Source organism: Sceloporus undulatus, chromosome 1 (genome assembly GCF_019175285.1).
Source record: "Sceloporus undulatus isolate JIND9_A2432 ecotype Alabama chromosome 1, SceUnd_v1.1, whole genome shotgun sequence".
In the NCBI taxonomy this organism is placed as follows: Eukaryota; Metazoa; Chordata; class Lepidosauria; order Squamata; family Phrynosomatidae; genus Sceloporus; species Sceloporus undulatus.
Genome location: NC_056522.1, coordinates 165,617,881 through 165,643,361, shown reverse-complemented (window position 1 = coordinate 165,643,361; position 25,481 = coordinate 165,617,881). Strand labels below are relative to the sequence as shown.

General features: G+C 38.2%; 1 protein-coding gene across 3 annotated transcripts in view; it reads right to left on the bottom strand.

Moving 5' to 3' along the window:
- Positions 1 to 21,178, bottom strand: part of UBE2F (ubiquitin conjugating enzyme E2 F (putative)) — a 39,439-nt gene extending 18,261 nt beyond the window's left edge. The window contains exons 1-6 of one of the 3 annotated variants that reach the window (XM_042466953.1): positions 21,023 to 21,178; positions 15,927 to 15,956; positions 13,338 to 13,403; positions 8,647 to 8,714; positions 5,002 to 5,128; positions 758 to 2,535 (exon numbers count right to left, since the gene is read on the bottom strand). In XM_042466953.1, coding sequence (XP_042322887.1) covers positions 2,486 to 2,535; positions 5,002 to 5,128; positions 8,647 to 8,714; positions 13,338 to 13,403; positions 15,927 to 15,956; positions 21,023 to 21,140 — 459 coding nt within the window. In that variant the 5' untranslated portion in view covers positions 21,141 to 21,178 and the 3' untranslated portion in view covers positions 758 to 2,485. Of the gene's footprint in view, positions 1 to 757; positions 2,536 to 5,001; positions 5,129 to 8,646; positions 8,715 to 13,337; positions 13,404 to 15,926; positions 15,957 to 21,022 lie in introns of those variants that run through there. The other 2 variants (XM_042466936.1, XM_042466945.1) reach the window with 2 other exon arrangements.
- Positions 21,179 to 25,481: the final 4,303 nt, after the last annotated feature.

Here is a 25,481-nt window from a genome sequence, read left to right as displayed (position 1 = left end):
GCACAATAGAGACCATGAATAGCAAGCCTCCAGAGGCAAAACCTTCCAAATCCTGGTCTTGGTTATAGAGAAGGCTCTATCTTGCACCGAGAAGGGAAGTAAGAAGCACATTTCCAAACTGGTTGTATTTATACTGTATCCTGGGAGACAGGCATTATTTGATTAGAGTCAGAACTTTGGTTTATACAGCATGCAGCAGAAAGTGGCATGCCTTCACAGGGTTTTCTATTTGCTTTGAAATGTACACCAGCTTCTTCCCTAAGACAACTGAGAGGGCCATATTACAAAGTCAGGTGTACAATTCATGATTTAGATAAAGTCTGTTTATTGTGACATGGAATTCACTGAAAATTTCATCCTTGAAAAATACTCAAGAGCTTTCTTTTAGTGTAGCTATCATGCAGGTCTGTTTTGCTGCATTCAAGACCCATCAAACCTTTTCAAGCTGTGTCATCTTTTCATCTTAATATTGTATCACTGCAGATACTGTACACATATTTACAACCTTCACCTTCATCTGATGAATCAGTGCCTGCATTTCTGTTCTGCTGCTTATAAACAACCATTATCCCAAACTGTAATTTTTCTTTGTTGAGATGGCAGGAGAGATGGGAAGACCCCGGGGGGGGGGGGGGAACCCATAAAAATTTGGAAAAAACAGGTCCCCCCCCTTTTTTTTTTAGTGAAGCCTTTTTTGTTTTGTTTCTTCTGAAAAATTGGAAAAAGTCTAAAAAGCAAGAAAATTGATTATGGAATGTTCTATTTTAGCATGATGAATAAAATCATTAAGACAAGGTGTTCATATATTCTCCAAATCATTTCTAAAAACTACACATAGTATCAGATTATTCAAATTTCTGTGCACTGAATGAGGGCAAGCAAGACTTAGGTTACTAACTGAACTCTCCAGTGCAAGAGCAAGATGTATTTCTTCCTTCAGGAGGCACTGACAGAATCTGGTGTATGTTTGGAAACACTCAAACTAAATTAAGAAATAAACTGACATATGAAAAGGTAGAGAAGCTTCTTTTAATCCGGCTACACCTTTGGATTCCACTGTTGTATGGTATACCTGGGGAAATACATATTGGCTTGCATATATATGCATTTGCTATCCTGCTTTTCTCCCAGTGCAGAACCAAAGGGGACTTACAACAGAGTAAAACATACAGTTAAAATAAATCATAAAACTATTAATTATTAACTGAAGTGCTATCATATTAAAATAACAATGAGTTTCAAAGTATTCAAAATGTAACAGATGTGGGAAATGTGCAGCACTCCAATAGACTGAACTGGATAATAATGTGCACCACTTCATTATCCCAAGCAGTAGCCTTATCCAGAAAATTACTGGCAGGAAGTTGCACTAACACTTCTTTTGACGTGAATGGTTTTTACTTGCATGCCATTAACCTTTGGCAAAAACACAGATTCAGTTCAGATAATCTTCCCAACAATACATTTGGATGAAATGGCAAACAATTCGTTTGCAGCAAATTAGAAGGAGAAGGTTGAAATCCTCCAAAACATTCATTTGGAAAACTGTGAATGGCTTATGGGCTTGTACACTCTCACCTTTCTCTGAAATGGGCAATTACTGGACTTTAGGGCTTTGCACAGCTATTAGGTGCTCCTTCAAGTGAAGCAGAAACAGAATTATGCAAACTGCCTTAAACTGAAAATTCTTCTTGCAGGTGGCAGGATTCAATGTTCCTTAGTGTGGAATATGAATTATGCAGTGCATAATCAGAGGGACCATAACCAGAATATCAACTGATGGCTGCTTCCAGCCACGGCTTTTATTATGAAATCACATTGCATCATTCAGAAAGGTATCCAGGTAAGAGCAGCTACTTTGCCGCCAGTTCAAATCCTCCCTCCCCCATAAAAATCTAAAGGAGGAAAGGATGCAATAGCTATAGATGATCTTCTGACTGGCAGCACAACAAACCTTCTGTCTGGAAGCACCTATTTGTGTTTGCTTGCAGGATGCTCTCTTAAGGTTTAGCTAATTTACTGAAGTAAAACACCAAGGGATTGTTAAGGGACTTCTGCATGAATCATAGGAGACAACCAGCTGTTACCTAGAGAAACATAATCGTCAAATAAACCTATGTCATATTTGATATTTTCTTTTTGTTCAGTCTTGGTGAAGTTCAAACCCTGGTGGTCATCAATGGATGATTACTCCATGACTACTCAGATTATAATATTTAGTGCTGGAGGACCTGGTGTTAAATGACTAAGACAGGACAGAGATGCACAATACACATAAAAATGGGGGAGGTTTGTCTGCTCCTAGATGCACACTGTCTTTCAGGGACCACACTGACATGAGGATGAGAGAGGTTTAAAACTTTAGTTAACTTCTTTGATCAGTATAATGTTAACAGTCATGTTCTTCTTCTTTTTTTGCTGCACCAGTAATGCCTTGGCATCTCATAGTGCCTTTTAAAATGGTTCAACAAAAGTTACTTGGTGGTTACTTATATCTGTTTCTTCTTGACTTGATGGATAGATTTGCTCCACACGCTGGAAAACAACACAAATCAGAAACTGAATGAATGCAGTAAAATTATTTGACTGCAATTAATGTGCTTCACCTGGTCAAAACAGATGCTGAAAAAAGCGATGGCGGAAGAAAAGTACAGAAGGTGTGTTGTTTTGAAAAACAACAACAACAACAATCAGACACTTTACTTTGTGGAAACAGAAATCTAATGACTGAGGTCAAAATATTCACACAACTCATGCTTCTTCGAACAGTGACTCACCATCCCATGCTGCAAATTAGTTTTGAACCTGAGAAGACTTTTTAAAAAAGGTTTAACACTACATTAAAATCTATTGCTCGAAGAAGAAGATCCTACTGGGAAAACCAAGCTCTTATGCACAGAATTTTAGATTTAAAGAGGCTCTTTAAAAGGAAAGACTCTTCTGCTTGTTTTATTTGTTTTGCTGTTGTTGTATGAACTGTGCTTTTGATTGACTGGGGCACAGACCATGAACTGCTAATTTCAAAAATTAGAATAAAGCTAAAGTACACTAAATCAAATACAGTGCCAAAATACAATCTGAAGAACATCCCTATAGAATTTAAAGACCAGATTGCACTACCATGCCTAATTGACAGAGAAACGTAAGAAGTCTGACTTTGTCAGGAAGAACACAAAAAGACAATGCAGCCAAAAAGCCTCATTGGATGACTGATCATGAAAGTCTTGAAATGGTTAAGGACATATGAGAAACAAAAGTAAAAGATGAAATTAATGGCTGCAATCCTGAATGCCACTGTTCAGTGAATTGTGCACAGGACAAATAGAACTACTGTAATAATGATAATATTGCAATGAAAGAGACAAAACCAACCAAAAAGATGGAACAAGACATCTCTTTCACAAGTTCTGAAAAATTAAAGGGAAATTCAAAATAAGAATAGAGATGCTATATGACCAACAAGGGAACACATTACATGATTAGGAGCAAATAAATAGATGGTGGAAACAATACACTGTGAAGCTATGTCAATAAATAAATAAATAAATAAATAAATATATGGCCCCATACAGACAGGCCAAAATAAAGCTGCTTCAGGTCACTTTGGAGTTGACCAGCTTCTGGACTCTTAGGACGCATGCATCATTTAAACAGCATACCTCCAAAGTGACCCGAAGCAGCTTTATTTTGGCCTGTCTGTATGGGGCCTATGATGTGTTAATTCAAAAGAGAACACTTTGTTGATAAACCCAGAGTTTTGGAAGGGGAACTTTCTAGAAGTGAAGGGGAAGCTGAACTCAAAGGACTTGGGAGAAGTAAATCACTAGAAACATATGGCATATCATTAGAACTGTTTCAAGCTACAGAAACAGAAACCACTCAAACTTTAATAAAATAAAATAAAAAAATCTGCCTATACATACGGAAAATAATACCATGGTGCATAAATATGAAAGAATCAATATGCATTCCAATCCTCAAGAAAGGGAACACCAGGGATTGTAGAAGTCACCAAACGATTGTATTAGTTTCCAATGCAATCAAACTGAGGCTCAAAATTTTACAATAAACACTCCTATCATGCTGGATGTCCAAACTGGGTTCACAGAAGAGACACCAGGAATCGTATTACAAACATATATTGCAAATATAAACTAGGTTCACAGACTGAAGAGGCACTAGGGATCATATTGCAAATATATATTAGATAATGGAACATATAGATAATGGAACATACTAAAGAATTTCAGAAGAAAATCGCTGTTTTACACTCTGCTTTTATAGACTATAGTAAAGTCTTTGATTGTGTAGATTATTCATGAAGAATTATGGTTTGCTTTAAAAGAAATGGGTAGGTCACAACATCTGATTGCCCTGATGCATGACCTGTACTCTGGATTAGAGGCCATTGTCAAGACACAAGAGGAAGGAGGTATGAAAATTGGAGAAACATCAAAAACTTAAGATATGCAGATAATTTCCTATTAAACACAGAAAATAGTAAAGCCATGGAATAAAGACATCAGCTGATGGAAGTTGAGGAAGAAAATGAAAAAGCTGAATATTATATATATATATATATATATATATATATATATATATATATGAGAGAGAAAGACCACAATGATTTATTTAGCTTTAAAGTTGTCAATAAAGGAAAAAGGTTACATTTTTAGCTTTAGGTAACCTGCACACCTGCAGCAGAGGTGTTAATAAAGAAGTGTACTTCAATGCCTCAGTAGGAAACCTAAAAGAATTATCAACACAGGTATCATTATTATTACTTTACAATTTCTCTCTGACAGACGTCTCATTTTTGCTACTTCTTCAAGTGACTCCAAAAGGAAAACCCTTTGCAATTATGGTTTCAGCTGCGAGGTGATCAGCTAAGTGCTGATTTAATATATTTCACATCTTAAAATATATTCAATTATTATTTTATATCCTTTGGGCTATAAAATAAAAAATGAAAAAGTGCAATATATTAAAAACAGAGCTTACCTGACCCTCTCTGGGTCAGCTGCATGCTCCAGCAAGGGTCCATGACAGTTAGGGTGCCACAGTATAGTATATGGCAGGGCCGCTTACCAGAATGAGAGCTGTCAGTTGGAAGGGGGGGATGAATGCCCTAAAGATCAGGAAGAAAAGTAAAGTCTCTTCATCTGCATTAAATGCCACCTTCATCATCTGATGATGGAGACAGTTGACAGATACTAATACAGTAATCAACACTGTATTTTTTAAAAAATCCAACTCTTTCCCTTTCAACATAAGTTTGAAAAGAGCCTATAACCTTGCTTTTACACATCAACATTAACTGGCTACTGTAAAATTCAAAAAGACTTGTATCACCAGATGCAGTCCTTTGAAAATTTAGCATCAGGGACATAATTTGCCTCTTTCTGGATGCTATTTCGGCCCACTTCCACAATGGTGTAAATATCCTCTATATCTTGAGGTCTGGATATCACTCTATACTGCATCTGAAGAAGAGGGTTTATATCCACAAAAGCTCATGCCAAAATAAAAAGCAGTTAGTCTTAAGGATGCTGCTACATTCCACCTTCCCTCCTTTTCTTCCCTCCTTCCTCCTTTTTACGTTGCAAGAGACTATCAGGGCTACTTCTCTGAAAGAAGCCTATAACCTTGTAAGACTGGGCAAGCTACAAGAAATGGACACATAAAACAACAAATATGTTTAATCACAAACACTCCAATAAAAATGGGAGAATCACAAGGTATCACACAATTTTCTAACTGAAATGGCAAAACTTTAAGTAAACATGATTACTGGAGTTCAGAAAGATATTATGGTCTTAAAAAGCAAAGTGACTGTGCTTCAGAGAAATTCACTATCAGCCATCCCAAATGGTTCTTCCAGGAAGTTTCCACAGATCTCTTTCTTTGGAATCTGAACCAGTAAGATCCAATATAGTATACTTTTAAGGACAACTAACTAGGTAGCTGTCACACCAAAATCACTTGGCAATAAGAGAAACTGAAGCCAGTAAAGATTTAAATATTTCTTTATTCATTTGAGCAGCCCATTTCCAATAGGTTACAGAAGGTATTAGAATTCTTTATTCTCTGAATGTCAACGGAAAAATCTTTTATGCATCTGAAGTGCAGGAGAGGAGAAAGTAAAGTCTGTTGCTCACATGTAGCCCTCCATGGCAAGCCCTCAGCACCTCTGTTTTATTACCATTAGGTAACCTTTTCCACTAAAAATTCATTTCATGTCCTTACAGAACAAGGGGAGGGAAAATTTCATCATGTTTTTAAGGGGCCCTGAGCTGTTTTAAGGTTGGGCGAGGATGATTTTCAGCCAAGAAGTAAACTGGAAGTTTATGTTCCTTTCAATTCCTGGTTGAAAATAATGTCCCTCCTGAGTCTAAAACACTCTGGCGAGATCTAAAATCATGGCAAAATTGTGAAGTCGAAGGTTTTCATGGCCGGCATCCATAGTTTTTTGTGGGTTTTTCGGGCTATGTGGCCATGTTCTAGAAGAAATCTTCTAGTACATGGCCACATAGCCTGAAAAACCCACAAAAAACCCATGGCAAAATTGCCCTTCATGACCCCCCCAGGGGGCAATAAGGAGGCCTTTTGGTGAACAAAATAAGTAAAAAAGATTTTGGTTCTGTGGTGGGAGAAGTTGTGACACTCCCCACGGTCCCATGGGAGACCAATCCAGATTTCCAACCTTTGGTAATTGCCCACCCCTACTTTAGTGTGGCTCCTTCCCACTGAGAGCTGCAACTGCAATACCAACACAATTTTCTGAAGACAATCCTCTTCATGCTTTCCAGTACAGTATTAGCATCATCTGAATACCATGGAGAGTTTACTGACCTCATGATATTTTCTAGCAAACAACTTCCCACAAGTCACTATCATCTAACTAGCCTCTTGGAAGCAAAATGGTAGTATACCAGGGCTATCTAATATCTAAATTTTATTATGATTTAACCCCTGCTATATCCCTACTTCTAGAAGCATGCTACAATAAGTAAAGATCTAGCTCTTGCAATCAAATATAATATAAAGCCAGATTGTTCTTGTGCAGGCTCATACCCAGCTGATCTCCAAGAAGATCTTTTTACTGCTACAAAAGATGGGTGTCAGACAGCTTGTCATACAAAGAGAAAGAAGATGGCAATATATGTCTGAACTTGTTTTGAACAAGATGAGCAATTTTTATCATAATTGCCTGTAACTAGTAACTTTCTGGCATAAGGAGAGTGCAGTCAAGCCACATTTCACATTTTAAAAACAATGTGATAAACAGAAACAATGTCACCTATATTGGTGTAACATGCAATGTTTTCTAATTACTGTCAAAAGTCATTTTCAAGGACATATTATTTCTTTATAGGCTGAGCAGCAGCAGCACACATAACGAAAACAAGTTACTTTTAAACACAGCAATGCTAAAACACTGTAATGAGTAACAGGAATGGATTATTTTCGACAAGTAATTTCCCACGGTCTATTTTTTTTACAGCCACAAATCTGTGAAATTGTTTATCATAAAGCAATTCAAAGGTTATGCGACCACATTTATCTGAGCTTTGTTTCTGGCTGCCAAACTATAATATCATGAAATATGAGAACAGATGGTTACGTATTTGTTCTAATAAACTGATCTGAAGATTTCACCTCCAATCTTCATGGTGTCCCAGTGCAATATTATCAAGATGAACAGCCTGCCCCTCAAACAAACATAATGAAATTCTATATCAATCCTGTTTTCTCTCTTCTTTCCTTTGTCATCATTTCTCTCTTACTCTCTGGGATCTTTGTATTACATGTTTAAACTGATTAAGCAAATGAATGAACACTTTAAAGTGAACTTATGGCACTGACAAACTTAATGTGTGTAAATCAATGAGTGCACAAAGTAGTATTAAAAGTGCTAAATGATAAAGTGGAACCTGTATTTATTGGATGTGAGCTTTTTAAGGGTCATACACTGGGAAATTTCAAACCAGGAAAATATGTTTTTAGTAGCGACATGACAATAAATCCGGAAGTTAAAACTCAATTTTATTTACAACTTTGCTCCTGCTTCCAAAATTTTAAAGAGACAGCCTAAAATGATATGATACTGTCTTAACAGTATCAGACAGTATTATCCAATCTGACAGTATTATCCAATCTGAACAAAGCAAGTTGAGATGCTACCAGTAACTAAAGAAGATTCTGACATTCAAGTTTTTGTTGAGTACATGCAAAATAGCTTTGCCTTGTTAACAACAAAATTTGTTGAGCTTTGATTGAAGAATAGCTTTCAGCATTAACATTTCTCCTAGTATAAAACCAAGACCTCAAACCAATAATTGGTCTCAATCAAAGTGGACCAACTGCATCAAAGAAATTTGCAGAAATGTTCTATTCATTCAGTGAGTCTGTTCTAGATCGGCCTAGAAACTAAGGCCCCAAATTAATTCTCTTTTTACAATCTTCATCTCTAACATCAGAAGACTTTGAATAAAAACGTAATATGACTATACATCAAGTGTTGTTAGCCTTTTTTTTTTACATCTCCTACAATTGTTCAGAAGTAGTTTAAGATCCAATTGAAAACCCTGTGAAGGCAGGCACAGAAGAAAACTCTGTGAGTATTAAACAATTTTGACTACTTACCACCATATTGTAGGCATCTGGAACCTCAATTTCAAACTGAAATGTCCCATTTTGATAATAACCTTCATCTGTAAAGAAAACACAAATGCTAAAGCACAATTGCTAAAAATGCAGTAATCATTCAAGAGATAATGCTATCCATTTTCTTCTGAACTGAGATGGTGCAAAATTTTGATACCTTGTGTGAGCCCGATTTTGACATTCATTGCCTTTAAGGACTTTTCAGCCACATCAAGATTAGCATCATGCAGTGAAAGCACAAGGAGTGCTAACTCTAATATGATAATGGGCTATGGAATGGACTGAAGAAGAGGAAAAATAATCTCCATAGAGCATAACAACCATTTTACAAACTTGAAGGTTTTATTGTAGCTAGGAGAGAAAGAACACAACTAGTACCCCATTGTGTAATTGTTAATTTATGAAGACTACAGGAGGAACAAAGAAAGGATTGATCTTGCTAAAGCCCCAACTGCAGTGATCATGTGTGATGTGGACTTAGTGGAATACAGAAATTGAGAAATTTGATATCTGGAAGAGGAAGAACACATTCAAATATACACATGCAAAAACTATTTTGGGTAATGACACAAATACCACATCTCGCACTTGGGTGATCAGGCAAAGAATATTAGCCAGAGGGCAAGGGCCCTTTCACACTACACAATCATAGTTCTATGCTAATATTTTAATTGCTGTGGCTGCATCCTATGGAATTCTGGGGCTTCTAGTTCTGTCAGAGGGACTGGAGGAGGATTCTCTGGATGAAGGTTCCAAAAGCCACTCCCTCAATTGACGATCCAAGGATGTTTCCATAGTAGTTAAAGTGAAATCATAGCACTACAACTGTGTAGTTTGGAAAGGCCCTAAGGTGATTATGAAGAAAGCAGCAAAGCTACAGTTAGAATCTGCTCCCTTGTTATTGTCAAACACAATGAAGTACCTAAATAACATATTTTCTTCTGAGGTTTATGTGCAACATATACAGGTGAAAAAAATAAAACCAGCTACAATACTCCAGATTTCATAGGGAGGCCAATGAACAAATATAAAGAGCAACAGGACAAATTCCTGACCAGCACCCTCTTCTGTGAAAAAACTGAATTTTGACGTGACAGTTTATAATGTGCCTTTTCATATGAAGAAATGCATACAATTGGTGGCAAACGGGATATGTGTTAAGAGTACTTGGCAGACAGGTGCAAAGAGAGATGAGAAGACAACACAGCTGATGAAAAAGAAATAGACTAGTAAACAGGCTGAAAAATTGGCCTGGATTTAGAAAAGGACAAATACAGGGCAATATAAAGTTAAGCGGGGCAATGTGCTTTTGATATACTGGAACTGATAGTCATTGGCAGTTTGAGGGGAAAGCCTCTGTGGACCACTTCTTGAAGAGCTATTGTGTTGAGGTCCTCCTTGTTGAAGACATCTGACTAAGAACTATTGGTAACAGAATACTACATTGTGGATCAGGGACCTAAGAAGCAAACCAGGCAAATTTCAATTACCTTTCCAGAATCATCTGCAAAATGTACATGTTCTTTGTTTTCCCTTAAAACTTTTAAGCCTGAAAGAAGAAGAGTGATGTCCTCTATTGCACATTGAACTTCACCAGAATTTCTGAGCTCTAACACTGCCACCTAGTGCCTACATCTCTATAACACTAATTCTCAATGTAACGAGGGAAAATTATTTTGGGCTAAATTGAATTGTTAATTTCAACTAAAGCACTGAACCACTTGGGTTTGCATTAGTTTTTACTTACTGTTCAACAAATGACTCAGTGGGTCTACTCTAAGTGGGACTACCAGTTGGATTTATACTGTAGCTAGCATAACGGTAAGAACTGTTCGACAATGGAACACACTCCCTTGGAGTCTCCTTCTTTGGAGGTTTTTAAACACAGGCTGGTTGGCCATCTATCGGGGGTGCTTTGATTGTGAGTTCCTGCATGGCAGGGAGTTGGACTGTATGGCCCTTGGGGTCTCGTCCAACTCTGTGATTCTATGATCAAATGCATCAAAAGCTACTGGACTTCTAGAAAACAGTATGTAATAATATCAAGTACATCACAGAGTGCAATTTCCTGTTAGGTTAATTAGTTTTAATATTTATCTATACAGCATGAAAATTACAGAAATTGCTTATTTGTTAAGTGCTGAGAGGATCACCCTAAAACATATAAGGAAGGAGGGAACGTGAAATGACTGATTGAGATATAGCAGCCATGCCCGAATTAACTGATAATCAGAGAAAGCAGTCAGATGCACAAGAGTGTTGAGAAATGGGGTATGGTTGCAACATTTTGAGAAAACGAAGTACATTATGGGATCCAACATTTTTCTCAAAAAAATATTTATACAGTGGGTAAGACTTTGGGTTTTGAAAAAAGATATGTGATATTTTAACTTTTTTTGAAAATGTATTTATTAAATTCTTTACCACACATACTTGACTATAAGTCAAAACATTTATGCCCAAAAATTGACCCTAAAATCCTGGGTTGATTTATATACGGGTCAGTACAGTTAATACTGCTTAGAAAGCAGCACTGTCCTGATGTTAAAACCTTCTTTCCCCATCCGCCTCCAGATTGTGTGTCCCTGTTAGTTCTGCTGGACCTCTGAACGGTTTTCGATACCATTGAACATGGTATCCTTCTGGGCCGCCTTTCTGGGATGGGGCTTAGAAGTGTTGTTTTACAGTGGTTCTGTTCCTTCCTGGAGGGGCAAACTCAGAAGGTGGTGCTAGGGGACTCCTGCCCAACTCCCTGGCCATTGGCCTGTGGGGTTCCTCAGGGTTCTGTGCTACTTAACATATACATGAAACTGCCGGGAGAGGTCATCCAGAGTTCTGGATGTGGTGCCATCAATATGCAGATGACATTCAGCTCTACTACTCCTTTCCATCTCAATCCAAGAAGGCTGTCCTGGTCCTAAACTGGTGTCTGTCATCAGTAATGGACTGGATGAGGGCAAACAATTTGAAATTTAATTCAGATAAGACAGAGGTGCTCATGGTCAGTCGGAAGCCAGATCAGGGAATAGGAACCCAGACGGTGTTAGATGGGGTTACACTCCCTGCAAAGACACAGGTTCGAAGTTTGGGGGACTCCTGGACTCAGCTCTGAACCTGGAGGCCCAGGTCTCAGCAGTGACCAGAAGTGTTTTTGCACATTTAAAACTTTTGCACCAGCTGCGCCCATTCCTTGAAATACTGGATCCGGCCTCAGTGGTACATGCCTTAGTTACATCCCGTTTGGACTACGGTAATGTGCTCTACTTGGGTCCGGATTTGAAGAGTGTTTGGAAACTTCAGCTGGTCCAAATAGCTGCAGCCAGGCTCTTAACAGAGGCAGGTTACACAGACCACACACCTCTGTTGAAACAGCTCCACTAGCTGTCAGTTTGTTTCCACGCACAATTCAAAGTGCTGGTTATGATCTATAAAGCCCTATATGGCTCAGGCCCAGGCTATTTGGCAGACCGTATCTCCATGTATGTACTAGCCCAGGCTCTCAGATCCTCAGGAGAGGCCCTTCTCATCACAACCATGGTTGGTGGGAACACGAAAGAGGGCCTTTTCTGTGGCTGTCCCGAGAGCTTGGAATTCCCTGCCCAGGGAGGCTAGAATGGCCCCTTCCTTGCTATCCTTCCACTGGCTGGCTACAATCTACCCGTTTACACAGGCTTTTAAAACAGAAAGTTTTTAAAGCATGGGATGGGGTAGTGTTTTTTTTTTAAACATTTTCAGCCTTTTAATTGTATTTATTCTTTTAACATGTAACTTGTTTTAATATTGCAATAATTTAATTCTATTTTAATGTACTCTTTATGTATGCTTTTTATTGTACTGTTTTTTTTAATGTTTTGAGCTGCCCTGAGTGTCAGTTTTGGAAAAAAGGTGGGATATAAATATAGTAATAATAATAATAATAATAATAATAGTAATGATGATGATGATGTCAACTTATACATGAGTATATGGTATATCTCAATATATGTTTCTGAAATATTATAAATGTTCACTTGTTGATAATTTTATCCTTGCTAAATTGAAATGTACTGTATTATTTATTATTTCACTAAAAACTAAAAAAGTTCAAATTTCTAAAAAATGTACAGGGCTCCCCCGGGTTACGAAATTAATTCGTTCCGCGGCGCCATTCGTAACCCGAAAAGCATTCGCAAGCCGAAGCCCCATAGGTGCAAATAGTGAAAGCCGCGATTTGGTGCGAAAAAGCGCCGAAAAGCACCAAAATTTTTTTCGTAACCCGAAATAACCTTCGTAACCCGGAACAGTTTTTTTTAATGGATTTTTTTCGTAACCCGGAAATTTCGTAACGCGGCGCATTCGTATCCCGGGGTACCAGTGTAATGCCTTTTTAAAAAATTCATGTTTAACCTTGACAAAAATGATTTTTAAAAGCCCTCTTTTTAAAAGAGGATTACATAGTGTTTATTCGACATCTATGGCTGTAAATTTTTTATGTACCTACCAACAATTTAATATGTATTTCTGTTCTAATGACAAGGCTTCACTTTATGTGTGAGAAAATAATGCAGGAGACAAAACTGAGTGTAAAAACAATATCTGCATGTGTATATAAGAATACCATATGTGTACTACACTTGGGATGACTTAAAGCTAATTTTATTCATTTAAAGATATACTTTTAAAAAGATTACCTGGATTTACAGTTAGGAGAAAGTAATGGAGCTTATTTGGGTCAGGAAATTTCACTTCACATGTACCTGAAAATAAAGATGAAAATCTGAAAATAAATGACAACTGTGATGTTTCCTAGTGAAGCCAGAGAGAAAAGGAAAGGCACCAAACATAGGGATGAAAATGGAGGAAACCTCAGAAGGTATATAACCTTGTACAACCCAACTGAGAATAACCATTCCTTCTTGGGTGGATGAGTCACTTCTTTCAGAAAGAAATGAGAATCATACTGCACACCACTCCTTTTAAAAAAGAAAGACTCTTTTCCCTAAGGAAAAGTTATAATAGTCAAAGTTGGGGGGAAGGGATTACTATCTGTGCAATTTAAAATCTCCTCCATTTTAATTTTTGCCACACAAACAAAAACTTTATCATTGCTAAACCATTACCTTCAGTCAAAAACTGAATGCCTCCATGTGTTGGTTTCTTTCAGTCTCTCATAAAGCTTCTAAACATGCAAAAGCGTTATATTACTAAAATTTGTGTTTATTTTGTATTTTTACTGAGTCCTTGGGTTTAAACTTCTTAATAACTGTTAGCCATTTTAAAGGCATAAATACTGTAAGACAAGAAAGCAACATAAAAGCAGTACTAGCACAAGCACACAGAAGTCAGAGGAACGTATTGTAAAGCTCACAAACTAAAAGGTCATGATTTTGTTTAAAAAGCAATGTTCTTCAAAGAACATAAACTCAATCACTAGATAAAACACCAAAGCTAGGATGCCTGAACTAAAAAGGACCTAGGTCACTGCCAATTTCACTTCTGAAACTACTGTGGAGGGCAACACTGACAGTTATTCCTAGAGTAGTTTTAATATCCAGACAGTGATGGAGTTTATCACATTACCATTTCTCCCAGGATAGACACAGGATATATCTTTTAAAAGGTGGCTGTAATTGCACTGCCCTGTCGCTGGGCAGTATACATCTAGGCTTCTCCCACAGCTTTTCATGATTTTTCATAGATTTTCCCATTCATGAAAAGCTGCAGGAGAGTTCTGGGTTGCATATGGGCTGCTTACTCCTGGTGATAAGATCTGCCCTTCTAAAATATACCCCACATCTATCCTGGCAGATAATGTGATAAACTCCCGAGATTCAAATGGAAGAACACAGTGCTTCTAATCCGAAGCAGTTAATGGCTTTAACTATTAGCAGAACTTTGACTTGTGTTGAGAAGTCATGCTTTGCATTCATAGGAAATGGCTGCTCCCTGAATGATTCAGGGACATTGGAGCGGTGCTGACAATTCCCTGACATTTAGGAAGTGCATCAGGCTTTCACACACACATTCTTCCTAAACGTTTTAGCAACGTTTTGCCAGCACTTACCCCATGTTAAGTGCTGGTCTGAAAATCTTCAATGTAACCACACCAAGGTTGAAGTAACCTACGTAAGTTACTTCCTTTCTTAAATTTACTGCTCATTTTTTTAATAGCAGATGTCTGTCTGAGTTCTATAAACTATAAACAAAGACAAACATGCTACATAAATACTGGTTTGTGGGACACTTGGGACCTCGGCCCTTACACATTTCAAAATAGTGTTAATAAGATAAAAACACAGGACAAGTGTCAACAACGAGGGGTCTTCTGTGGATAAGAGGTAACGGTTACTTGGGCCCGAACAGACAGGCCAAAATAAAGTGGCTTCAGGTCACTTTGGAGGTATGCTGTTTAAATGATGCATGTGTCCTAAGAGACTGAAAGCTGCACCAAAGCCACACTCCAGTCCTAAAGAACTGGAGTGCAGTTTTTGGCACAGCTTCTGGCCTCTTAAGATGTATGTGTCATTTAAACAACATATTTCCAAAGTGATTCGAAGGAGCTTTATTTGGCCTGTCTCTTTGGGCCCTTAAGGTTTGAGAGGTACTCCTGTCACAGTGCTCCATCCATCTCATCCTGTTTAGTAATACAGAGACTATATTCTGTGCTAACTATAGTTTCTGAACTAGTCTTCAAACAAAGCCCAACACAATCAGTTCAGATAGCTTGTCATAGTACAAACACAATTCTCTGATTCTGTGTATCATATAGACATGCACACATCTCAAAAAGATAGAAAAAAAATTCTTAGTCCATGCTTCACATCCCAAAAGATTAGGACACGATTCATCAAATGTCAAGGACATTGGTCTGAGTGGAACAAATCTCAGCTTTATTTACATCTCTACCATTAATATCAAAGCTGAGATGGTGTATTTGTATGTCAAACTGCATAGAGAGAATAAAATAAATAGGAATACACCTTAAATTCTTTTTGATGTTCTGAAAAATAAAAAAGCTATGAACAACTTAATTTATAGGCAATTTTTTTAAAAATTAAGGTGTTGGTAATGTGGACAGAATAGTCTTCTTTTCCTTCACACCACACACAGTGAACTTTGTAGACAAGAAATACAAAGTCTTTCCTCAGAAGGCAGTCAGTTTTATAAGAAATAATTTAAATTCCAACTGAATTTATACAATATGTCTCAAGTCCGTATGTTAAAAAACATGGGGAAATATTCATCCACTCTTCAGGAAGCAGGGTGAATATTATACTTACAAGGTAAATTTACTTCAAGTTCTGCAACTTCTGTTAAAAATAAAATAAAATACTGTCAGTATCAATTTATTTATATAACACCTTTCTATTAATAAAGGTAAAATAATTTTACATCCAAATTGGCAAAATTATAATACAGACATCAACAGCAAAACCAAAAATATGACATACCGTATCATAACATATAAAACATAAGAACAATTCACAAGACAATTTTACATAGATACTAAATAACAATCCAGAGAACCTTTCATCAAAGATGAATAAGGGCCCAAACAGACAGGCCAAAATAAAGCTGTTTCAGGTCACTTTGGAAGTATGCTGTTTAAATGATGCATGTGACCTAAGAGGCGGAAGTAGTGCTCAGCGCATACGCCAGTCCTAAGGACTGGAGCACAGCTTTGGCGCAGCTTCTGGCCTCGTCAGATGCATGTGTCATTTAAACAGCATATCTCCGAAGTGATCCAAAGCAGCTTTATTTTGACCTGTCTATTTGGGCCCTAAGTTCAATGTTGGACAGTTCAGCCCTCCTTTCATAACCCCCTGTTTGCTCTAACAACCTGCTCTGCTGGGCTGGAATAGCCTTTGGATCAGGATTTTGGCACCACAGGTGGTTGTGTGAGGAGGGAACAAAGTTCTGACACCCACTTTGAGTGCCACCACTTTGAGTGCATCAAGCAAAGAAAAATAATAGCAACAACAGCTACAATCACAACAGTCACACAACACATTGGTACAGAACTGTTAGATCATGTCAATATTGGTAATATCAAAATTAACTCTTTCCTACCTTCATTATCGTACTGATAGCACTGATTCCGCAAACACAAATATGCTAATTTTAACAGCCAAAAGATTTTAAAAGACAGAACGTTTGCCAATATGCATAAAAAAACAGAACAGCAGATTGGTAAAATTTACCCAAGATCTGTAGAGATGCCATAGTTCAAACTATGACTGACTGACAGATGGAAGCATTTTGAGGTACCATGAATGTGCAAAGTTTCTTACTAATAAAACATATAGGTTTCAGTTGACAGAAATGTAGCTACACTTAGTATGAATCCCAAAATAGAGAAAGGCAGCTTTTCTTTAGTCCCATTGAAATCAGTAAAACATATTAGTTACAGTTCATTTAATGCTTAGTTGTGCTAACTATTTTAATGGGAATAGTGTGGCTACATTTCTTTTAACTGAAACCTATAGGTTTCATAGTAAGAAAATTTGCACGCTGATGGAACCTCTAAATGCTTCATTACAGTTCTATCTATCAGTCAATTTTGAAATATGCATCTCTGCAGACCTTGGGTATATTTTTACCAATCTGCATTTTTAAGAAATGTAGCAACCCAACCCCCCAGAAATGTCCACAGCTTTCTTTACAAGAGGGTGCCAAATTCTTGGCCTCATCCACTTCACGAAATCTGAGTGTAATTTTGTCATTGTAGCTTGAAAGAGTGTTCTTGTATTGTAAACTGTCAATTTGCAGGGTTGTAGCTCTAATTTTTTCATAGAACCATTATCAAAGAACAGTGTCATGTTATCAAGTGCTGAACTCATTTATGAAGTTCCTGTTCCCACAGAAGAAAAATTCAAGGGAAATCCATGAAGGTAGGATGCAAACATTGAGTGGCAAGTGCCCATCACATTCAACTCTGAAGGAGTGATGTGCCAACATTCAGCTTAGAGATTCTGAAACCAAAATGCAACAAGGTCTGGGAGGCCTTCAACAATGTCAGCTGCTGAAATTGTTGAGCATGTTCATGCCCCAATTTTGGGAGACTGGCGAACCTCAGCCAAAACAATTGCTGAGACACCAGAGGTATCCCAGGAATGCACAGGGTTTATAATCCATGTGTTCCACCAATTAGTAGAAATGTAAAATGTCGGTAAATTTGGAAACCAAGGGACAAAATGGAAGGTTTTTATTTCCAGGGGGGAAAAACCCTGAATTTTGGGCGAACATTGGGAAAAAAAGATATTAGCATCCTTTAGAGATTGCAATTCACTTTCTTAGGTTGGGAACATAAAGGGAATTATATGCACAATTAAATAGTTATATAATTTTGTTTGGCAAAGAAGTATCATGTTTGATACATTAAAAGTGCAGTTTATTTAGGCAATAGTTACAAACAGAATTCCCTTTTTGATTTTGTTTTAAATTTTTTGTTACAAATTAAACTATAAGGTCTTGAACTATAATCTCTTTATTAAGAGCATGCAAAACCCATTAAAACCAGAAGAAATCGTCAAAATTAGTAAAGCAGAAAATTATTTCCCCTCTTACAGTCTTCCATAGTTTCAAGCAGATGTACAGGTTGAATCTCCCTTTTCAGAAACTCTTTGGACCAGAAGTATTTTGGGTTTTGGAGTTTTACAGATTTTGGAATATTTTTATATACATAATGAGGTATCTTGGAGATGGGACACAAGTCTAAACATAACATTCATTTATGTTTCATATATACTTTATACATATCGCCTGAAGGTTATTGTATAAACAATATTTTAAATAATGTTGTCCATGAAATAAAGACCGGGTACACACCTTCCTCAATGTCCGGTGTGGCGGCAGCCTTTTTGCTCTAGAGGGAAGCTGCAGCCGCCAAACCGCACGGCTTCCCTGCGGAGGAAAAAGAACCCGAGAAAAGAGGGTTCTTTTAAAGCCGCAGGGGCGGAGTAAACAAGTGCGCCACTGGTGCACCAGTTACCTGAGCGCTGTGCGGCAATGTGCGGATTCCAGATAAGGGAGACTCAACCTGTATAACACTCATTCTGACACGAAGAACTGAGAAAAGAAGACACTGCATCAGGAACTGCAGTGATCAGACAGTGTACACTGCCTTATATACATATCTTCCTGTTACATAGTTTTTTGAAATACTTTTGGGGAAGTAAATATATAGACACTTTGCTTTAAACATTATATTCTTTACTCTAAAAAAACAGTAAAGCTAAAGTTTTTTTTTTTAATTTCCCTCAATTTTCAGTTTTTTCAGTTAAAAAATGCTTCAGAAGAACTGGATTTTTTTCTCCTCCTTGACATTTTCCTGTTTTCTTTCCAGGCCTGTACATTTCTACCAATAAGTAACAGCCTCTCCTCTTACAAATATTATTTTTCTATCCTTGGCAAAACTTAACATTATTCTTATTATTTTGTACTTATTATTTTTATCTCATCTTTTTTTTTCTCATTGTGGTACTTAAAGCGCTTACATCATAATTCTCACTACTTTAATTGTTCCTAGCAGAATGAGCCTAATGCATAACTACTTCACAAATTCAGTAATACTTATGAGAGCTTTAAAATTCACAAATTCACAGGGCACTATTATGAAATGAACTGCAGCCAAATCAACATTCCACCAGCATTTAGATACTCTTTTTGAATACACTCCACAGCCACTTAAAGATAAAGTTACTCTTATATTCCATATTAAGATAACTAGGGCCCCATACAGATAGGCCAAAATAAAGCTGCTTCACGTCACTTTGGAGATATGCTGTTTCAATGATGCACGTGCACTAAGAGTCCGGAAGCACTCTTAAGGACTAGAGCACAGCTTTGGCGCAGCTTCCAGACTCTTAGTACGTATGCATCATTGAAACAGCATACCTCCAAAGTGACCCGAAGCAGCTTTATTTTGGCCTGTCTGTATGGGGCCTAGGATGCGTTTCAAATATTACAGGTGGAGGAATTTTTTTAGAACTAGTACTACTGCCAAAGGGTAGGCAAAGTACAACCTACAGACACGTGTGGCTCCAGTGCGGCCCTACCGTTTTCTCCAAAATGGCTATTCACATCCCAGAAGCATTTGTGGGAGGGGTATGATTTGCCATTTAAATTTAAGTTTGCCCTAGGCCTATTTTAAGATTATAAAGAGAAGATTTTAGAAACTGGAAGTGACTACCCAGTCAAAGGATGATCAGGGTGCAGTCCACCAATTTTGGAAGGCATGCAAAATGACAGTGAAAATTATCCTTTACTGCTACAGTCAAAGTTTAATCTAATTTACAACTAGGGGCAATTGTCTGTTCAAAGCCTTAGCACATTCTGTGTTTAGAGATAAACCAAATGGATTTCACAAAGAATAATTTTCCACGAAGTTCTTTCAACTCATATCCAATAATCAGTTCTATTTCATTAAGTTTCTGCTTTCATCTAACTACTTGTATTAGATTTAGCATATATGTAAAATAGTCCTTCCTAGAGGCATGAACTGAAAAAAAGAGGTTTGAGATAACACTCTTCTTTTCTCTGGCAATTCTTCCTCTCCTCCAGTCCAATTTCATGATAGATTGAGAGAACATTAAATTCTAACCATTTATTTCTGACAACTTAGCCTACTGAAACAACCTACTTGTTTTAATCTGCACTGTGAAGTTTAATGTCTGTTTAATCCCAAATAAAACAAGCCAAGTAACTACTTGAACTTTATCAGCACATCAAAGAATGTATTAATATTAAACAGAGCCAGCTTATTCCAAAGTATAACCCAATGCCTGTTTATTCATGAAAGCAAGAATTACTTAGTTTTTCTTTTCTTTTGCTCATCATAATGATACAGACACTTGCCACAACACCCATTTATCTCCAGTTTGTGTTCCTTCTGTGAACCTTTAATCTATCAACATCATTCCTCACACATATAATCTACTACTACTAATGAAGTATAAGAGAAAGCAAAAGGGTGATGTGCAGCTAGCAACCAGTGCCCTGAGCTTCACTGCTCCCTCTTAACTTGAAATATGAAAGCAGGGTTTGAAAGACCAAGGCAAAAAGTAGGTGCACAGAGGATGAACTGTGAGATTTGGCATGGAATCTTATTCATTTTTACCTGGGAGTTAGCATTAATGAATACAGAAGACTTACCCCAGAGTAAACCTGCACAAAATGGCCCTGCACAAGTGTGTTTACAAGTGTGTGTAGATGTAGAGCCTTACCTTACAATTCCTGTGGTTTTTAGTTCATAAATGAACTTGAACACATTTGAATTTTGCAAGGTGTTCACCTCTTTAGAGCTGTATACTAATGACCCAACATTTGGCTGAATTAGCAGCTAATGTGACTATCTTTATATATGAAATGGTATTACCTTTAACAAGCAATTTATCTCTAACAGATACTCTTCGGGTAGAATCAGAGGCTGTGTTGGATGTGCGCGATCCCTTGACACCATCATCCCGTTTTAGTTTGCTTGCCAGTGTTAGCATTACTGCTATCTTCAGTCTAAAATACAGATATTGAAACAAAACTAGTTATTTTATCCTGGTATTGACCTGTCTTTTCTTTCAAAATGTAAGGACTAATTAATTACAGTGGTACCTCGGGATACGAAATACCCAGGTTACGAAATTTTCGGGATACGAAAAAATCCCATAGGGAATCATTGTTCCGGGTTACGAATGTTTTTTCGGGTTACGAAAAAACTTTTGGTGCTTTTTTTGGCTTTTTCGCACGGAATCGCGGCTTTTCCCCATTAGCGCCTATGGCAATTCGGCTTACGAAGGCTTTTCGGGTTACGAAAGCGGCCGCGGAACGAATTAATTTCGTAACCCGAGGCACCACTGTATGGCATTCCAAAATGAACAGTTAGAATCGCCAACATATATTTCAACATCCATGTGCCACGTCCACAGACAAATGATTAAACAGCAGACTGTTTCACCAGATACCTATAACATACACTCACTTAATACACCACTTAAAATCTACAAAGAAGCCAGTGTACCAGATAAGACAACCAGGTACTAGTTTCTTTCAGAACCATTGTTTCAACACTGAAAGTATTATTCCACAGTCTACTCCTGCCTCTGGAACTGCTGAAAAGTGATATAACTCAAAGAACGGTGGCTTGCTCCTCTGCACCATCCAGAGAATGAGCATGATTCAGGTGTATCTCAAATAATGAAGTAGCTGTGTTCCTGCACAGAAAATTTGGCACCAGAGGCAGAAAAAACATGGAAAGGATAGGGATAGGTTCTTACACCTCAAAAAAAGTTTCAGCAAACTTTTCAGTTAAAATGGACAATATGCATGAGAAATGAATCAATGAGGTAAGTAAGTCTTGCACAAACAGACAAACATTTTGAACCTTATAGACACCACTCAAAGGCTTCTTCAAAAATACACCCAGGGATTCCTCCTTCTTTCACCACCCTCCTCTTTTCTTATGGGCCTGTTACAGACTGCCAAAATAAAGCTGCTTCGGGTCTCTCTGGAGGTATGATGTTTAAATGATGCATGCATCCTAAGAATCCGGAAGCTGCACCAAAGCTGCACTTCAGTGCTTAGGAATGGAGTGTGGCTTTGGTGCGACCTCCGGACTCTTAGGACCCATGCATCATTTAAACAGCATACCTCTAAAGAGACCCGAAGCAGCTTTATTTTGGCAGTTGGTAACAGGCCATGATTTTCATTTTGGTGGCCAGACTTACAGGTCTTTTCAGCCTGTGGGGATAGCTGGTGAGGCAGGCTTATCCGATTTCCTTCTGTTTGCTGTTCACACATACCATTTAGAGTTAACAGCTGTTTTATCTCGCCTGCTTTAGGCAGGCACAGCAATAGTAGGATCAGTTAGGCTCCAAGTGTTTCCCAGATCAGGCCTTTTGCATTGTTTACTGCAGATACACTGCTGCAGCCTGACACAAAAAATCTCGTGTTTCTCTAGCTGTCCTTCACTACTCTCCTAATGCAGATGCTGCTAAAAAGGATGAGGAAGAAAAGGTAGGGAGAGAGAGGGGCAGGCATAAAATAAGGCTTTGTAAAATGAAGCTTCTTCGCCAGAGGCTTTGTTATCTGGGGTATGTCTGTAGTAGGCAATGAAGTGGCATCCAGTATTGTGCATGAACTGCTGCAATAGCAGCAGAGGCGACACAAGCAATGGGCCTGAACACAGATAGCTGAATCCAAGACAGAGGTCTCAGCATGGTGCATTCACTTCTTTGCTCCTGCTCTCCAAATATGTGGATTATGTTGCAACAGTGCTTCTGATGACCGTGTGGCAAGGGAAATCTATTTTCTCTTCTAAACGTCCACATTTGAAAAAATAAAAACAAAGAGAAAAATTTTGGAAAGCATTCTGAAAAGGAAAAACTGCGATGGCACATGAAGAATACACTATGCACATGCTCAGGTTGTGGGTGAAGTATCAACCACCAGTTCTAGGCCTCTTGAATAAAACAACATGCACATTTAATCCACATGCAAGACAGCCCAGCACATCACTCTAATTTGCTGGCATGTGTTAATACACATTCTGTTGCTCATACCCCTTTCCCCTCATTTCCTGGACAGACATATTTAGAAGTGTGACATAGAACATGCAGGCTAATGAGATACTCATGACATATTTTTTTTGGAGATGGAAATAATTTAATGAAATTAGAAATCGAAGGCCTGTTACAGACTGCCAAAATAAAGCTGCTTTGGGTCTCTTTGGAGGTATGCTGTTTAAATGATGCATGCATCCTACGAATCTGGAAGCTGCACCAAAGCTGCGCTCCAGTGCTTAGGAACGGAGTGTGGCTTTGGCGCGACCTCCGGACTCTTAGGACCCATGCATCATTTAAACAGCATACCTCCGAAGAGACCCAAAGCAGCTTTATTTTGGCAGGCGGTAACAAGGCCTAAGACTACCCCAAATATAAGTATCTGAGTCTATAATCTAGTAACACTGGCTTCTGGACAAAACCACTTTACTCTATGTTACAACAGGAAATAAGACTTTTTTATTTTTAAAAAATGTACTTTACTAATTTATCAGGCTATGTGGAATGAAGATACATGTTTCTATTACACCATATCATAATACACCTACTATTAATATTTTCATGTCTCTTTTGAAATTAGTTTATAACAGCTGATTGTATACATGTTTTACATGGGCAATTGTGAAATTGTAATGCTGCGTTGGGATGAGAATGATCAATCATTTGTCTCTGAATTGAATAAAACATTAATAAAAGGGGGAAGAGTACTCAGGCACAAGCATACTCTGTAGCAGCCTGTGCTTTTGTAGTCAACAGTCTCCAACACTGGAAGTATCATTTATCTATATGAATACTTTGCAATGTATAGCAGGAATCAATTTTACTTTATGTTCCCAATGAATACAGCAAACTAGAGATTTTATAGTTGGGTTTTTTCAGAGCAAGAAAATACCATTACAAGTTGCGATAAAGATCCAAAATACACCACAGAAATAATGCAGTTTTGAGACCGCTTTAAATACCCTGGCTCAATGCTAGGGAATTCTGGGAACTGTAGTTTTATAAGACATTTAGCCTTCTCTGTCAGGGTGCTCTGGTGCCAGAATAAACTCCAATTCCCAGGATTCCCTAGCACTATCCAGAGTAGTTAAAGCTGTCTCAAACTGCATTATTTCGGCAGTGTGTTTTGGACCAAAGTTAGGGCACTTTCCTTTCTACATGAAAACTAACTTTTTGCTTTTACAGAAATGGCAATTTAGAATACAGTTGATTTTAACATGAAAGTTGTCCCGGAAGCATAGAGTGAGAAAACTGTCACTGAATATTACCACTTCACTTCACACACTAGGAAGTGATATTCAGGACAGTGAGGGGAAAAAACAGTACACTTGAATGCATAGTAAACTGATGGAAACTGCATCCATTGCTTTTGACAGCAGCTTCAAGGGCTTTGCTTCCTCCCTGCAAAATGTGGTGGTGGGGAGTGTAGGTAAATGCTTGAGATCTCTCAGTGGCTTTCACCTTGCCTTCAGACCCTCCAGAACTAGATGCAGCCAGTTGCTTTCATGCCATGCTCTGAATTTCCCATAGACTTCCAGTGGCCAATGTGGGGGAAAGGATGTTGGTGACTGGAGTGAACTTTGCTCTGATCTGGCAGTGCTCTCCCAAGGGGAAACAGAAGAAGAGCCTGCTAAAAACATAAAGGTGTGTATGTTTGTGTGTCTCTGCCACCCTCCTGTTCCCCAGAGTGGCCAGGTGGGGAGGTCACTGGTTGTGACGGCATGGCAATACACCACACTCCCATCCAACCCTGGTTTGCACCCAGCAGACACAGAACAGGGAGGCTCTATCGAGGCTCTTTCCTGCATAATAATCATAAGAAGAAATATAGTCCTGTTAGACCGGAAAATCAGTATGCCAAGGGATTTTGTCGTACCCTTTAAACCGCATCCCCACTGCATTAATAATCCAGGTTCACACCACTTTAACTGCCAAGTGATTTGGGATTTGTAGTTTCGCCAGAGAGTTCTGGGGCCACAACAAACTAGAGTTCCCAGGATTCCAGAACCTTGAGCCATGGCAGTTGAAGAGGCGTCAAACCAGATTATTTCTGTGTTGTGGGTGCAGTCCATCTGAAAGAAAGAAAGAAACTGGTAGCATGAGCTTTTGCGGACTTGAGTCTACTTCCTCAGATGCATGTGATGAAGTACTGTCATATATGAAGGGGTGTTATGTTGTGGAGGGAGCAAGCTTGTTTTCTGCTGCTCCAGAGACTAGAACATGGAACAATGGATGCAAGCTACAGCAAAAGAGATTCAGCCTCAACATTAGGAAGAACTTCCT